The sequence below is a fragment of the Rhizophagus irregularis genome, chromosome 6 (genome assembly GCF_026210795.1).
Source record: "Rhizophagus irregularis chromosome 6, complete sequence".
Taxonomy (NCBI): domain Eukaryota; kingdom Fungi; phylum Glomeromycota; class Glomeromycetes; order Glomerales; family Glomeraceae; genus Rhizophagus; species Rhizophagus irregularis.
Genome location: NC_089434.1, coordinates 3,581,150 through 3,598,300, shown reverse-complemented (window position 1 = coordinate 3,598,300; position 17,151 = coordinate 3,581,150). Strand labels below are relative to the sequence as shown.

The 17,151-nt window shown below is 24.8% G+C and overlaps 2 protein-coding genes across 2 annotated transcripts; one reads left to right on the top strand and one right to left on the bottom strand.

Annotated features, from left to right (window-relative positions):
- Positions 1-3,458: 3,458 nt before the first annotated feature.
- OCT59_026529 (uncharacterized protein) lies at positions 3,459-4,247 on the top strand (the record flags this gene model as incomplete). Its single annotated transcript, XM_025310013.1, has 2 exons — positions 3,459-3,928; positions 3,998-4,247. 2 exons carry the CDS (start codon positions 3,459-3,461, stop codon positions 4,245-4,247), a joined length of 720 nt encoding a protein of 239 aa, XP_025187318.1.
- A 3,978-nt stretch (positions 4,248-8,225) lies between these two features.
- Positions 8,226-9,782, bottom strand: OCT59_026528 (uncharacterized protein). Its single transcript, XM_025313481.2, has 2 exons — positions 9,078-9,782; positions 8,226-8,838 (listed from the first exon to the last, which is right to left on the bottom strand). Exons 1-2 carry the CDS (start codon positions 9,449-9,451, stop codon positions 8,601-8,603), a joined length of 612 nt encoding a protein of 203 aa, XP_025187317.1. The 5' UTR covers positions 9,452-9,782; the 3' UTR covers positions 8,226-8,600.
- Between the last annotated feature and the right edge of the window lie 7,369 nt (positions 9,783-17,151).

Below are 17,151 nucleotides of genomic sequence, written 5' to 3'. Positions count from 1 at the left end.
TGCGGAGGTTTTTATGTATGGCGTAAATAGTTTCATAACGTCATATCAGGAATTATTATTTTTTACTAGATTTAAATTAAACTTTTTTCTTTTTTCTTCATATGACTATACTATCTTCAGTAAATAACAAACTATATGTAACTCTCTCCTTTTTTTTGGCATATTGAAATTTTTATGGAAATTTAAATTAATTATTTAACTATTTTCGGCGATCAAGTTATTGAGTAGCCTTTATTTGGTGTGATAACCGGTAATGTTAAGATCATCCAATCACAAACAAGTAATCAAAAATTATATTTGTGCATATTTACTATATTTACTTCAAATTATTTTACCAATTAAATTTTAATATTTACGGTCACTCATGATTTTGAGTTTCACGGAACTTTATTTTTACGCCTATATTCGTGATGCATAAACTTGCTTCGACGTTACAATATATAACAATATGAACGTAAAAGAACATAGATAACGATGTCACATATCAGATATGTAAATATTTGCTGGCGTTGTAAAAAGTAAGTTAAATTGCAAATCTAAAATTGAAATGTGTATAATATGATTTTCAAACGAAATATTTTTAATTAATAAAGGGATAAAATAATTGGTAAAAATAAATTTATATTACTTAATAAAGGGAAGGGATAAAATTTATATTACTTTAAAGGGAAGGGATAAATAAATATTTTTAATTAATAAAGGGATAAAATAATTGGTAAATTTTTTTTTTTTTTTTAAAAAAAATTGGATATTACTATAACATGTATAACATGTATGGATACGGGATGCCTTTGTATCACACGCGTTCCTTACAGATCAACATTGTTTATTACCAAATAAGGATACCTATTACCAAATAATTTATTACCAAATAAGACCATATACCATATAAGGATGTTTGTTACCAAATAAGGAAAGGCTTAGACCGTTCTATTGTGTACCACATATGGACTTGACGTCTTGACCTTTTTATAAGTAATACAAAGGTTTCCATATACACTATGTTCTCTTTTTTTTTTGGAATATACGTTTATAAAAACAGTCAAAATATAGATGTATTATTTATATATTTATTTTATTATTCTTATTTTTACAGAAACGGCAAAATTTGAGGACATATTTCAGAGTCATTTACTAAAAAAAAATTAAGGAAAACATTAGTAAATATTCTTAATTCGAGATCCGGCTATAATGTAGATCATTGATGTTATTTAATAGGCATTTTTGTGGGTAAGGTATCACTGCATCCAGTGCAACAAAATATAAATGTTACGCAGTATTTTATATCAGAAAAACCTTCACTATGTAGTTACTGCATATTAAGGAAAACAGGTTTCTGTAATGAATGTTTCTTTTTTAAATATTTTTTTTATATAGAATGGCTCCCTGTTTCAAGACGAAATAGATGTGAGGTATGCCAATAATAGAAGAATATTTTTAATTTTTTAATTCAGAACGTTTATTAATATCCTTTATCTTTTTTTTTAGATAATAGTTCCCTGAACAAGGTACTCCAAGGAAATTTTTTTTCACTAAGAACATTTACTAACGTTTTTTGTTTTTTTCTTTAGAAAATGGCTCCTTGGACCTTTCAAGACGAAATAGACACAAGGCAAGCCAAAGGAATAATTTGTTTTTTGTTTTTTTTTTTCGTTAATTCGTGATCCGGATGTCGATAAGTAAAAATCTGCCGTCGCCACAAAGACAAGTCATTTTTTAATTTTTATCGTGTAATAGTAATCGCATAGTGAAAATATAGTAAATACGCAGTTACTGCATATTAAGGAAATTAAGTTTCTGCAATGTTGTTAGAAAATGTTCTTAACAAAAAAAAATCAAAAAAGAATGTTAGTAAATGTTCTTGATAAAAAAATTAAAAAAAAATTTCAAAACTTACAAGTTTTTAAGCTTATTTTCTGGGTACCTAAAAAATAATCGATTTATCATTATCACAACCCCACTACCAGATGATATATAATTTATATACACTTTTTTGTTAATAATAACAAAATTTAGATGCAATGTAACCAGAGATTGGGTTAATTAACCGTTATGCGGAATTTTATGAGATTTGTACAGTATTACTAATGTAAAATTTGCACAAGATTTGTACAAACAGATCTCGATAGATTCCTGCAGAATCCCATCACTAAATGTAACATCATTTGTAACAATCATGTACATGTTCCCAAGAATACTTTTATAAACTTTAAAAATTAAAAACTTCGCTTTATTCGGTTGCATTTGGCAAAAGAAGGTTGTCAATTATATGTTTATTTTAATATAACAAACTAATAAAGTATTAAGAAAACTTTTTTAACTTTCTTTTGCTTATTTTTTTTAAATATTTTATAAATATCTTTTATTTTAACATTACTTTTAGATATATAAGCATTAAAGATCTAATTTAAATATTTAAATAAACAAAAAAAAAACATTATATTTAACTAGTTTTTCGATTAAAAACCATTTATAACGCCCCAAATAGACCCAATAATATTATTCTAATTAAAAAGAATTTTTTTTTATTAGCGCGCTTAATTAAAAAAAATTTTAACAAAATTTATAAATAACAAAAAATCTGGCTTAATAATTACCATTCTAAGCTTAGAAAAAGTTATTCATTTCACCAAGTTATACCTATAAATAAAATAATTACTGGTTAAAAAATGCTTTTGTTGAAAGTTTTATTGTTTTGTTGAAATCAAAATAATTTTTTTTTATTATAAAAATTGGTTTTTTACGGTTTACACAAAAACTCCCTAAATAACTGCCTTTTTAAACTTAATAAACCTTTTTCTTCTTGTAAAATTACATATATTTTTGTTGTTTAAATTGTATTTCACACCTACCTTTAAGTTGCATTTGGAGGAAAACTTCATTTTTGAGACGAACTTTCTTGTATATGCAAAAAAAAAAAAATATTACTAAAGAGGAAATGGAGAAAATTTATACTGTAATACACATGACATCATGACGAACTATTAATAAGCATGTCAATTTCCGTTGACTGGTATTATTTATTTATTTATTATTTATTAGTCCTATTAGTCCGAAGTGTACCGAAGGACTATATATTATTCGTATCGGTTTCACAAATGTCTTGTTGTCCGTACGGCACGTGATGATGTACAATGATAACTGCGCTTCGGACCGTTTCTCATCATATTATTATTCATTATTATTATTAATATTATATTGTTATCATTTTACTTATATATATATTTTATAAATTTAATATCAGATATAAGTTAATAAATAATCTAATGTAATGACATATTTCTGAGTGAGTTGTAAAATATCGTATATCGTAACTACAAAATTTATTTATAACAATGGTGCCAAAAAAAAATGATTTTAATATCATTTCTTTCTCTCTTTTCATAAAACCTTTTTTTACTAATAACTAATAACTTGTTTTCTAAATATTTCATTTTCGTTAAATTCTAAAAAAAAAAATGTCCCAAATAACGAATCCTAAGAAATGGACTACGGATGAACTTCTTGAACTTCTCTCTTATATCGAAAGTCACCAATTCGATTCATTGTCAGAGGCATGTAGAAAAGCAATAAATCATTTAAATATTGATAGAACTCATAAGAGCGCTTATTCAAAAATGAAAAGATTAATTCACGCAATAAAGTTATGGTTGAATGATCATATACAAAATGGGGAAGCGATCATTTGGCAAGATGATAGAGTGTATAAGTTATTGGAAAAAATTTATGAGACACAGGAATCTAACAAAAATAATAACAAGTTTGTTAAAGTATCATCTGAAAATCAAGAACAAGAATTACAGCGAGGTTATCAAATTGAAAGTACTGGTGAAACTAATAGTGTGAGCGAAGAGCAAGACCTTACAGATAATTTCAGTGATTCAATTGTGGATGGAGATTATTATACTGATCATCTTGACTTATACAGGTAAATATCCATTTAACTTTAAATTTTGATAGTTTCCTTAGCCTATATTATATTTAAAAAATAATTTAGGAAAATTAAAGAACAATTGCCTCTTTTTCACCTTCCATTAAAGATCTTGAGTGATAGAATCTATGAAGCAGAAAAAGAAGCAAGAGAAGTTTATGAAACGACTACTGCTGAAAACGTAGATATGAAATATCATCAAATTTGTCAAATAATCAAACAAATTCAAGAGTATCGAGATGAAGTGTGTGATTTGTTTGAGGAATTCGAAAAAAAGATCAACGAAAGATCGTTATTATTAAATGAATCTTTTTGATAAGTAAAAAAAAAAATTTTTTTTTTTTTAATTTCGCTATTTTTATAAAAGGCATATTAAATTTGAATGTATTTAGGTATTTGAATATAGCTTTAAACTTCAAAAGGAAAATATTTTATAAAACAAATATATATTATTTTACTTTTTGTATTTTGCATAATTCCAATTTTTTGTTATATGATCATATGAAATAAATATTCATTAACAAGTACCCTATGGAAACTTTTTTTTTTTAAATTGCTATTTTAAGTGTAAAATTATTACACAAAATGTATTTAAATTTTATCCCCTGATCGGCACCATTTACACGATTATGCAAATGTAGTTGGGTAGCAAATTTTATATGTATTTATTTATCCGTTTCTAGGAAATTTTGCAGTAAAAATTAACTATTGATTATACTATAATGGATTGATTTGAAAATTTGAGTAATTCAGAAAGATTTGCATTTTCCAAATGAGAAAATCTTTCTTTTAATTTATTTGTAATCTCAATATTATTTTTCAAGTGTAATAGTAATAGTTCCGAAACCTTTTAAAATTTAATTATTTTTTTATAAAATCTTTTAAAATGAAAAAAAACAAGCGAAAGAAAATTATAAAACATTTACTATTGTGTAAGTGGCGGGGGATAAACCAGTTATATCCTGGCTAATTGGAATGAATCAAAACATGATCGGCTATCGGCCGATCATTTATCCGATTCTAGTAAAATTTTACTAATTAGCCAGGATATAACTAATACACATATTTAAAATTGCAATTTTAAATATAGTTTGAGTAAAAATAAATGAACATCGGGAAATTTTTTCCACGTAAAATCCACATGGAAATCCACATGGAAATCCACATCAAATATTGTGGAAATCTGAATAGTTCCAATATATCCTGTGACGAAACATATGGTATTTTCGGCGTAGATCAACAAAATTGCACGTCATAGTCGTCATACCCATGCTGCTACTTATTATACAATAGAAAGTAATGGTAATACTGTACAACTCAAATTTTTATGCATAACAAAAAGCATTTTGTTTTGTATAAATTTTTTTTTTTAATATAATAATAATATATCTCTCATATAAACCATAACAATTATTTATTAGAATATTACCAATCAAGAGGATTATACCTATCAATTATCGTTTCATTTTCTTTGGCTTTAATAAGATTTATTCTAAATGAAAAGTGATATATATTAATATATAATGCCTACTTGAATAATATGAAAAGAACTCTTTTCATTATTCTGTTGTCAAACCCCTCGTATGAACCTAAATTTTTTAATATTGTATTTTTCTTTCAATCTTGTAATTTAAAAAATACATAATATATGAATACTAGTACTTATAGTTTATAATTGCCCATTCACATGCACCTTTTAATTTTAAATGCGTGAGGAATATGGTTAATGACTATCAAAAACGGTAAAAAAATTACTTTTTTTTTTAATGAAATTACAAATTGGATAAGATCGACCGTCAAAGCCAAGAGGAAAATCAGCCAAGAAATGTCGATAGTTGCCTGATTGAAATTTGAGAAAATCCGAAACCGGGAAAAAAAGAGGTTGATAAAATGTCTTCCCTTCAAACAAAAAAGAAAATCAACTTAATAATAACGATTACTATATATCGAATGTCCGAGTATTACGAATTGTGCAGTATAATGAACATAGCGTATAGCGGATTAGATTATAAACAAAGAACGATTTGAAAATCAAATATTAATGCAGAATAGTCACAAGATATTAATATTACATAATTGATTTTATCCAAATATTTTTCATAAAATTATCGTCCTTACATCGATAATGTCAGCCAGAATTTATTGCCTTTTTTAGATGCTTGCTGGCATCATGATTCCGACCCTGAAAAAATTCTAATTGTAAAAATTTTTTTCCTGCACCCTTAAATAGCTCGAGATCGGCATTGTGGAAAAGTAATTAAAAGTAATTTTAGATGTTTTTGATTGTTGGTCCATTTAATAAAATTTAGCACATTTAAATTAAAAGGTGCATGCAAATGGATTTTTGACAAACTATATATGGTTAATAATCATTACGTAAATAATATATGAAATGTATTAATTGCCAGTCCGCATGTGAACGATAGACTAATAATAATCTAAATTCATTTAGGGGGCGGTGCAGATCATTTTAAAGCATTGTAAGACCTACTCATATAGTAAACTACAGTACGTTGCCACCGCAGTCTTAACAAAAATGATGTATACTCATGATCCGTCATAATATGAAATATAATTTTATAGGGTTTCCTTAATGTACAGTGAGGTGTACGATATTAAAGTACAAACTGGCCAGAATTAACGTTAACGCTATCACGTGAAGTGCATAACTCCTAAACTCGGGCCAGTTTGTACGTTAATATCGTACACCCTCACTGTACGTTAAGTACGCCCAATTTTACATACTTAAACTACTGCGACCTACAATTAATAAATTCACTAGGTAATTCCGGCATTACGGCATCAAAATTTATTTTCGCGGAGTTATTTACTTAAAAAACTGAAAATTTTGAAAAAATCGCAAAAAAATCAATAATTGCTTAAATTAGGTAGTTTTTGCAGGTTTTGAAGTCATTCAATCAAATATAAAAAAAATCCATATTTTTTCAATTAATTTTTTTTTTTAAAGAATATATTAATACAGTCAAACCTTTATATAACGATATGTCGGGACATATATGAAATTTTTAGAAAATATCGTTATATCAAAGTTATACCGATATTTATATGTCCTCACATATAGTGGGAAAATAAAATTTTATCGGTATAACAAGTTTTTAATAGTATATCGGTATATCGAATATCGGTATATCGAGGTTAGACTGTACATATGTAAAAGTATGTAAATATAAAATTTGAGGCTTTTAGCCGGTTCTTTTTAAATTTATTCAAAATATTGCCAAATTTTGACTAATTGGTAATGTTTAAAGAATTGTTTGTAAAATTTTAAGTTTTACAGTATTAATTTTAAATACTTGAATAAAAAAGATATAATCTCAAGGTTTTTTCAACAAAAATTTTATTAAAAATTAATCTACTTATCTATGGGGGAAACAAATTTGCGATAATTTTTCTATCCATCACATGCGGATCGGCAATTACAAATTTTTTTTTTTTTACGTTTACTTATCATTTTAAACTACAAGCTATTATACAATCATTTTTTAATAATTAATTAGTAATTAACAAATCAATAGGTCCGTGCGTTTTTTTTTTAAATCCGAATTACTTTCTTTTATCATGATAGACAAATATAATTATTTTAATCCGATATGTGTACGTTACGTAAAATTTTATCCGATTATTATTATTGATGATGGAATAAGTAATGATGGAATGAAAATATTGTATTTTATTACACTATATGTAATGTAATTAATTTTATTAATAATCAAATTTGTAGATCTAATATAAATAATAATAAAAGGATATAAGAATAATTAAGTACAATGATAATTATATATATATATATTGTTGAGATAAAAAAAAATTGGGTAATAATTGTATGTTGTATAAGTTTAAACCCTAATAAAGTTATGCGTGTTGTTAAATCTCATCGCAGGTGATTCTCACCGCACCAGCATTAGCAAATATAAACGGGCAGAGTTTCATGACATTTTTAATTCTGCCCAAAATTTTACCCTAATTCTGGTAAGTTGAAAATCACCAGCGGTGATATTTAGCAATACTAAAAAAAAAAATTTCACCACATATCCCCCACGTGATTTTTGTGGCGTTTAAAAAAAAAATTTTCTAAAATTTCAAACATTATGCCAATTATGATCATCAATCAAACCATTTTGCGCGGGAGAATAAAAAAATAACAAAAATCCCCCGAGAATCAATTGCCCGCGTAAATTTTTTAATGAATGTGTATGCATACTGACTTTGTTTTTATTATTTAATACAAAAAATCGATTGTAAATATTGTTTCAAGAATCAAAACTAGTTTTTCATAAAAAATTTTTTAATGAAAGATAAAAAAAGAATTTTCCTCCATAAAAAGGTCAAAAAATAAATAAATATTTGTTTACAAGTTGATTGTTGACATTCCGAATAAATAAAGATAGAATAAAAAAATACGAAATAAAAATTTTTTTATATTTATCTTAACCGAATAAGAAAGTTGTAACAGTTGTTTGAATGAGAAAAAATAAATAAATTGAAATCTCCATTCATCGTAAAACAAATTATAAAGCCGATATATTTGCCGATAATGAGTATTGTTAGGGTGCGATAGATTTGCCAATAATATTCGAGTCTTGCCATTAAATAAAATTACGAATTTTGGATCGTTTGAATTAAAATGGGAGTTAAATATCGAGCATAATCAGAAATTAGTCCCATTAAAGATATGGGTTGCGAAGGGATCATTTGTGTTTTGCCTTGGTAAGTGCCTAAAATAATTTATATACGAATTGATTGTACTTGCATGTCTTATTTTTCGTTGAATTCTACGATTTTGAAGAGAACGATTATATCGTGGCACATATGATGATGAATGAGTTTGGGTTGCATTGGTAAGACATTTTTTTTGTTGTCCATCTTTTCTTTGGTATGGAGAAGAACTATAAAATACAGAAGAAATGAGAAAAATTAAAAAGATAAATAAATCATTATAATAAAAGGTTCTGTTAAAATGACAAGGTTTTTTTTGCTGTATGCTTTGCTCATTTATCCCCTTAAAATTTTTGAGTGAAATGCTAAATAGGTTGCCACACAGATAAATAACCCTTTTAATGTCGTATCACTTCCTTTAAAGGTATATTTTCTACGAAAGAAAAAAAAAAGAATTCTTCAAACTTACCATTCTAAACTTTTTGAAGAAACAAGTTTGTTCTCTTTTCTGGCACAAAATGATGGGCCCATACTTCTCCATAAAGCATTCTTTATACGAATTAAATGCTTTTCTTCTGCGTGTAAAGCAGAAACTTCTTTCTGTAGTTTGAGTTTGTTGCTAAAGTTTAAAACATTATTATTTTCTTCATGTTGAGATTGTAGTGATTGTTGGGCAGCTTTCTGAGAACATTTACTGAGTTTCTTTTGTCCTTTTTTTTCACGTTCTTCACGTAACTTTTCTTGACAGATAGCAAGTTGTTTACAAATTTTTCTATAAGAGGAGATAATACTATCAGTATCGGTCCATTGAGAAGCGATATAGGTGAATGATAGGTGTTCCATTTTTTCTCCTTTCTAAAGAATTATATTTTGTTCAATCAAGAATTTTTTTTTTAAATAAAAAATTTTTTTTTTTTAATACAAAAGAAAATACAAATTTTTTTTTGAGCCGAATTTTATTCAACGAACGTTTTTATTGTTAGAAGTTTCGAATATTGTTTTTGAAAATTGAATCAAAAAGCCTGCGGTTTCTTTTTTTAATATATATTTAAATATATATCACATAAAGAGGAACGAACCAAAGAGAAGAAGTATATAAATAAATAAAATAAAAATAATATGAAATGAAAAAAAAATTCTTCAAAGCAGGAAAAAGAAAGAACTTTTTTTCCCTAAAAAAATATTTGTGTTAACTGCCAGAAGGTTTATTTATACAAAAAAAAACTTTTTTCACCCATTTTTTCTTAAGTATTACTAATACTTTAATAATGAATAAAAATTTTTTTGCTTAAAATTACATAGTATATAATTTTTTAAAATAAATGATAAGAATTAATCTTTTTAATGTTTGTTAAAAAAATTTTTAACAAAAATAAATAAATACTGTAGGTAGATAAATAAATAAATAAATACTATAAATAATTTTTTAAGATAAATAAATAAATAAATAAATACTGTAAATAATAATTTTAAAACCACATGAATCATATAAAATAAAGTTGTTATTTCCCTAGATTATTATTATTGTTAGTATTTTTGAAAAAACAAGCATAAATGATCATACATATATGCGTATATACAGTAATGTCGTACTGTGTTAATATAACCAGGGCGGTTTGCATGAATAAAATTATATTAAAAAATTTTTTTTTTATTTTATAATAATTACTTTTTTTTTGGACCCTTAATTCTTTTTTCTTATCTTATCAAAAACGTAAATGTAAAACTATATAATAACTCTTCCTTGTCTTTTGTATGTAAAACTATATAAACAAGTACGCCGGTTGGTAATCACTTAAATTTTGAATTTACATCCGATTAGATAACTAAATTGCTAAATTAAATCGTTATTTTTATAGACAGAAAAGAGAAATTATATCATTAAAAACGTCATATTTACGTAAAAATATATATTTATCCATGTAATGTAACATATACGGAATTTTAAAACAGAAAACAGGAAATATTCAAAATCTACAAATTATTTTCTACAAACAGCTCGGATGAAAGTTTTTCGGATAAAATTTAAGGATGCATCAACTGCACCATATATTGATTTGAAATTTTAAAACTTTCAGTACATAAAAAAATTTTCTAATATTATATAAGATTTTTTTTAATAAAATTATCATTTATACCCAATAATATTCGGGTATGTATTCGAATTAAAAAAATAAATTCTTTTAATATTTCTTTTTTATGTAAAGATAACAACTCCGAAATTTTTTTTATAATAGTAATACCCCTTGAAATTAGCCTAATATTATTGCCCCCGTTTAATTTAAGTCAACAATAACTTTATCGAGTGGACAGACCCCTTCACAGACCACCTTACCTGAAACTCTTTAACCAATCACTCAAATATCACTACATTCATCGTCATGTGACATTATAACGTATATAAATGTAACCTAACTTTAAAAAAAATATTTCTTTGTTAAATAAATATTTATTATTGTTGTTTTTTTTTCTTTAATTGATAGGCAAAGATTTGTTTTTTGCTGTAAAAAAATAAATGTTAAATAGTTATTGGATGGGGGAAATAAATATCGGTCAAAGACCGTTACCAATAATAGGAATTAATGTTACTAATAACGTTTTCAATTTTGGATGTCTCTCGGTTATTAAAATCCGCATATTCCTAATCGACTGAACAATAATTATATAATTATTATTATTGTTTATTTTCTTTAGTTAGTAAATTAAAAGAAAAAAATATAATTATTTTAGATTAAATTTTTTTTGTCATACGATTGTGCAATAACTCTTTCTCACTTAAACAAAGAAAAAATCGTATAATGTAACGTAATATAAATACTGTACAACACAATTTTTCTTTATGCATTAAAAAACAACCCAATAATATATTTCTCATATAAACCGTAACAATTACTTAAACCATTATAACCATCAATTGTAATTCTATTTTGAATAATATTTTATGAAAAAAAATTTTTTTTTTTTTTCCACATTCTGCCCAGTGCCCACTCGCATGAAAATTTTTTTTAGTGTTTCAATCTTGTACTAATTTAAAAAATATATAATATATGAAAATTATTTAAACCATAATAGTTATTATATGGTAGTACCAAATACTAATTGTCCATTTACATGAACCTTTTAATTTAAGGAATATGATTAAATGTAATGATTATCAAAAATGGCAATAATATCCGAGGGAAAAAAGAGTTTGATAAAACACCTTTCCTTCAAGCAAAAAAACCAATCATCTTAACAATCTAATGAAAAAGGAAAAAATACAACAACAGTTATAAAATGAGACAAATTAAAATAAAATTTCCATATATTTAAGTGAGTTTATTTAATTAATTATGCATGATTTTACAACAAACAAATCTGTATATGAAGCCGATAAATGAGTATTGATCAGATAATTCAGATAATCTTTTTATTTCGAGGGAAAAGGAAAAGATGTTTTAAATATAAAGCTTTAACTTCCGTATCTTTTCCCATTTACGACTAATTATCCGCTGATCATGTGCTATAAATCGAATGTCCGAATATGTAGTATAACATAGTGGAAGGCGGATTGATTAAAAAGTTTTGTCCGAATATTTTCCTTATATGACTTACGATACTATATCCAATTAAATTTTATGCAAATATGACGTTTACCATCCTGAATTTGTATAATGATTGTGGCTATGTCAATTATAATACCTATTTTACAATTGGAAAAAAATTCTTTTCGTTGTTTGTTGTTTATTTATTATCCGGCATTGAGAATTGAGAAAAGTAAATTTTTTTTAACGTCTATTATAGTTCCAGGCCCTTCATTGATTGGTGAAAATGCTACGTGACCCATTTTCATTCAATCATTCGGTTCTGTAACCGATATAGCTACTCGCTATATATATATGAAGTTTGTCAGAAAAAAACGTGTATTTTTTTTATATCTCGTTGTACAGTATAAATTACGTATTTTTTTTATGTTTACTTTTACATTATAAATCTTTTTTTGTTTAAATTATAGTACTAATAAATCAAATTTTAAAATAAGTTATGCCTCGACGTATTATGATATATTATTTAAATTTAATCCGAATTAGTACTTTCATACGCTACGCAAAATTTTATCCGAATATTTTGGTTCGGTCCTTAATTAATAGTAGTACTGTAATAATAATATTATTATTATTAATGATGATGGAATAAGTAATGATGGAGTAATTGAGATTGTACTTTATTATTATTAAAACATATAGTATGTGTAATAATAATATAATAAATGAAATAAAATAGAGTAGGTATCGAGATTTTTTTTTGTTGTTATTTTGCCAAGAATTTGTGTAGATCGTAAGTAGATCGGAAATTTCTTTTATGTGACTACTTTTTTTTTTTAAAAAAAAAACACAGTAAATAAATTGTGTACCGTTTAATTTTTTTAAAAAAATTATAATATAAAATTATAAGAATGATAATAACTATTTTATATGTGTATAATATTTACACTATAACGAGAAGAAGAAAGATAAAACAAATCGGGTTTCTTTAGAAATAAATGTAATCACCCAAATAATTAAAGAAAAAGAAAATTACTTTTATTATTCCTTTTTTTCTTTATTTCAGGCTTTCAGCTGAACGAAACGAAAGGTCCCGTTATTTTTAAGATGTAAACAAACCTTAAATATATATTTTAAATATATTTACACAAAGAAAAGGGTATCTTGATAAACGTCGAAATAAATATTATGTTATACATATTGTAAGTATTGAATATAAACGCAAAAATGAAATAAACTTGGTCATCGACATGTCAAACCATAGATAGAAATCATTGTTACACATCACATGATTAAGAAAAAATAAATTATTGTTATGGAATATGCGAGATTTTAATGACCGATATTTTTATTTATTGAAACCATCGCAGTATTCCTAATGGCTGAACGGTGAATATTTGTCAGTCTTCGACCGATATTTGTTTATTATTCAAACTGAATGGATATTGGTTCCCATTAAAATAGTGGTAACCATAATAAAACAATATCCCCCCAAAAAAAATTAATTGGTATGGGTCACACACATAGTAGTAGTACAGTACATAGTACATATGCATTCTGTGACATAGTGTCAGTGTTCCGAGAACTGTTTTTCTTTTTATTATTTCGTTTAATTTAATATAAAAATCGAATAAAAATTTTTTGTAAAAATTTATATATTTATTAATAATTGTTTTGAGTTTTTTCTAGATGTTTTCATAAAGGAAGAAAAAAAAACGGGAATTTCCTTCCCGAAGAAAAATATATATATATTTGTCGACGAGTTGATGTTATAATTAATAAAAATAGTATATACATGTGTATATATATATTAAAAATAAATGCGGAATAAACCTTTTCTTATATTTTATCTTTCGAGGAAAAAATTTGAAATAGTCGAAATAAATCGTCATTGAAATCGTAAATTTGTAGTACAAATTATAAAGCCGCTTTATAATTTTGCCATACGATAGATTTGCCAATAATATTCGATAAATATATATATATTTTTTTTAAATGAATGATAAGAATAATCATTTTAATGTTTGTTAAAAAAAATTTTTAACAAAATAAATAAATATCGCAAATAATAATTTTAAAAATATATGAATCAATCGATTTTTTGTAAATAAAATAAAATAAAGTTGTTATTTCCTTATTATTTTTTTTGAAAAAACACAAGCATAAATGATCATACATATATGCGTATAATACAATATAATGTACTGTGTAATATAATCAGGGCGGTTTGCATGAATAAAATTATATAAAAAATTTTTTTTTTATATTATTATAATAATTTTTTTTTTTATATTATAATAATTTTTTTTTTTTTGACCCTTAAATCTTTTTTTTTATCTTATCAAAGACGTAAATGTAAAAGTATATAATAAATTGCACAACTCTTCCTTGTATCTTGTACGTAAACTATGTAAACAAGTACGCCGGTTGGTAATCACTCAAATTTGAATTTACGTCCAATTAGATAACTAAATTGCTAAATTAAATCGTTATTTTTACAGACAGAATAGACAGAAATATCATTAAAAACGTCATATTTACGTAAAAATATATATTTATGGATTACATGTAATGTAACATATACGGAATTTAAAACAGAAAACAGGAAATATTCAAAATCTTACAAATTATTTTCTACAAACAGCTCGGGTGAAAGTTATTCGGATAAAATTTAAGGATGCATCAATTGCACCATATATTATTGATTTGAAAATTTTAAAACTTTTAGTTTATAATTAATATTATATAATAATTTTTTTAATAAAAAAATATCATTTATAATATTCGGTATATATTCGAATTAAAAAAAATAAAATTTTCAATATTTCTTTCTATGTAAAAGATAACAACTCCGAAATTTTTTTTATAATAGTATAATAACCATTGAAATTATTCAAATAATATTATTACAAATTCTAACTTTATCGAGTTGACAGACCACCCTACCTGAAACTCTTTAACTTTACATTCATCGCCATGTGACATTCTAATATTCTAACTATTATAGGAATATAACAGTATATATAATGTAACCTAACTTTAAAAAAAAAATTCTTTGTTAAATAAATATTTTCTTTATAGCCAATAAAATTTTTTATTGATAAGTAAAAAATAAATATTTATTATTGTTGTTTTTTTCTTTAGTTGATAGCCAATAAACCAATAAAAGATTTTTTTTTTATTGAGTAAAAAATAAATATTTATTATTGTTATCTTTTTTCTTTAGTTGACGCAATAAAAGATTTTTTTTTATTAATAAGTAAAAAATAAATATTTATTATTGTTGCTTTTTTTCTTTAGTTGATAGCCAATAAAAGATTTTTTTTTTGCTGTAATACTAAATAGCCATTGGATTGGGGAAAAGAGATATCTGTCTTCGGCCGATATCTTAAGAATACTGCGGTGACCAATAGGAACTAATGTTACTAATAACGTTTTCAATATTGGATGTCTCATAAAATATCGGTCATTAAAATCCCGCATATTCCTAATCGATTAAACAATAATTATATAATTATATAATTATTTTTATTGTTTTTTTCTTTAGTTGGTAAATTAAAAAAAGATATTACAATAATTATTTTAGATTAAATTTTTTTTGTCATGCGACCCATGACCCTACTTATTATACAATAAAAACAAAGTTGTGTAAACAAAGAAAAAATCGTATAATGTAACGTAATATAAATACTGTACAACTTTATGCATTAAAAAAATAACTAATAATAGATTTCTCATATAAACCGTAGTAATTACTCAAACCAAAAGAGGGTTATAACCATCAATTGTAATTCCATTTTTGAATAATACGAAAAAATATTTTTTTGGCCATCGCATGAAACTAAATTTTTTAGTGTTTCAATCTTGTACTAATTTAAAAAAATATATTCGAAAACTATTTATTTTATAGTAGTAGTACTAATTGATTTACATGAACTTTTAACAAAAAAGGAAAAAATACAATAAAATGAGACTAAACTTTCCATATATTTATGTAATTTTTTTTAATTAATTATGCATTATTTTACAACCAACAAATCTGTATATGAAACCGATAAATGAGTATTGATCAGATAATTCAGATAATCTTTTTTATTTCGAGAAAAAGGAAAAGATTTTTTTAATTATAAATCGCATTTACAACTAATTATCCGCTGGTCATGTGCAGATTACTATAAATCGAATGTCCGAATATGTAGTATAACGTAGTTGATAGCGGATTGATTAAAAAGTTTTATCCGAATATTTTCCTTATATGACTTACGATACTATATCCAATTAAATTTTATGCAAATATGACGTTTACCATCCTGGATTTCTGATTGTGGCTATTTCAATTATAATATCTATTTTACAATTGGAAAAAATTCTTTTCGTTGTTTGTTGTTTATTTATTATCCTCTGATATCCGGCATTGAGAATTGAGAAAAGTAAATTTTTTTTTAACGTTAATGAAGGCCCTTCATTGATTGGTGAAAATGCTACGTGACCCATTTTCATTCGATTATTCGGTCCTGTAAACCGATATAGCCACTCGCCCATCCCAATTATATACGAAATTTGTCAGAAAAACATGTATATCTCGAAAAAGCTTGGTTGTACAGTATAAATTACGTATTTTTTTTATTTTTACTTTTATATTTATCAGTTACTATAATTTTAAAAAAAACTTTATAATGTAAATCTTTTTATTCGGTTATGCCTCGACGTATTATGATATATTAAACTTAATCCGAATTATTTTCCGGTTCGGGTCCTTAATTAATAGTAATACTGTAATAATAAATAATATTATTATTATTGATGATGGAATAAGTAATGACGGAGTAATTGAGATTGTACTTTATTATTATTAAAACATATAGTATGTGTAATAATAATATAATAAATGGAACAAAATAGAGTAGGTATCAAGAATTTTTTTTTTGTTGTTATTATGCCAAGAATTTGTGTAGATTAAGTGAGTAGATCGGAAAATTCTTTTATGTGACCACTTCTTTTTTTTTATTTCTTTCATGT

What these genes read in the sequence shown, in the direction of transcription:
- OCT59_026528 (XM_025313481.2), bottom strand. Translation starts at nt 9,451, where the DNA reads ATGGAACACCTATCATTCACCTATATCGCTTCTCAATGGACCGATACT. An exon ending in TCTTCAAAAAGTTTAGAATG is followed by an intron (nt 8,839 to 9,077) that starts GTAAGTTTGAAG and finishes TGTATTTTATAG; the next exon opens with TTCTTCTCCATACCAAAGAA.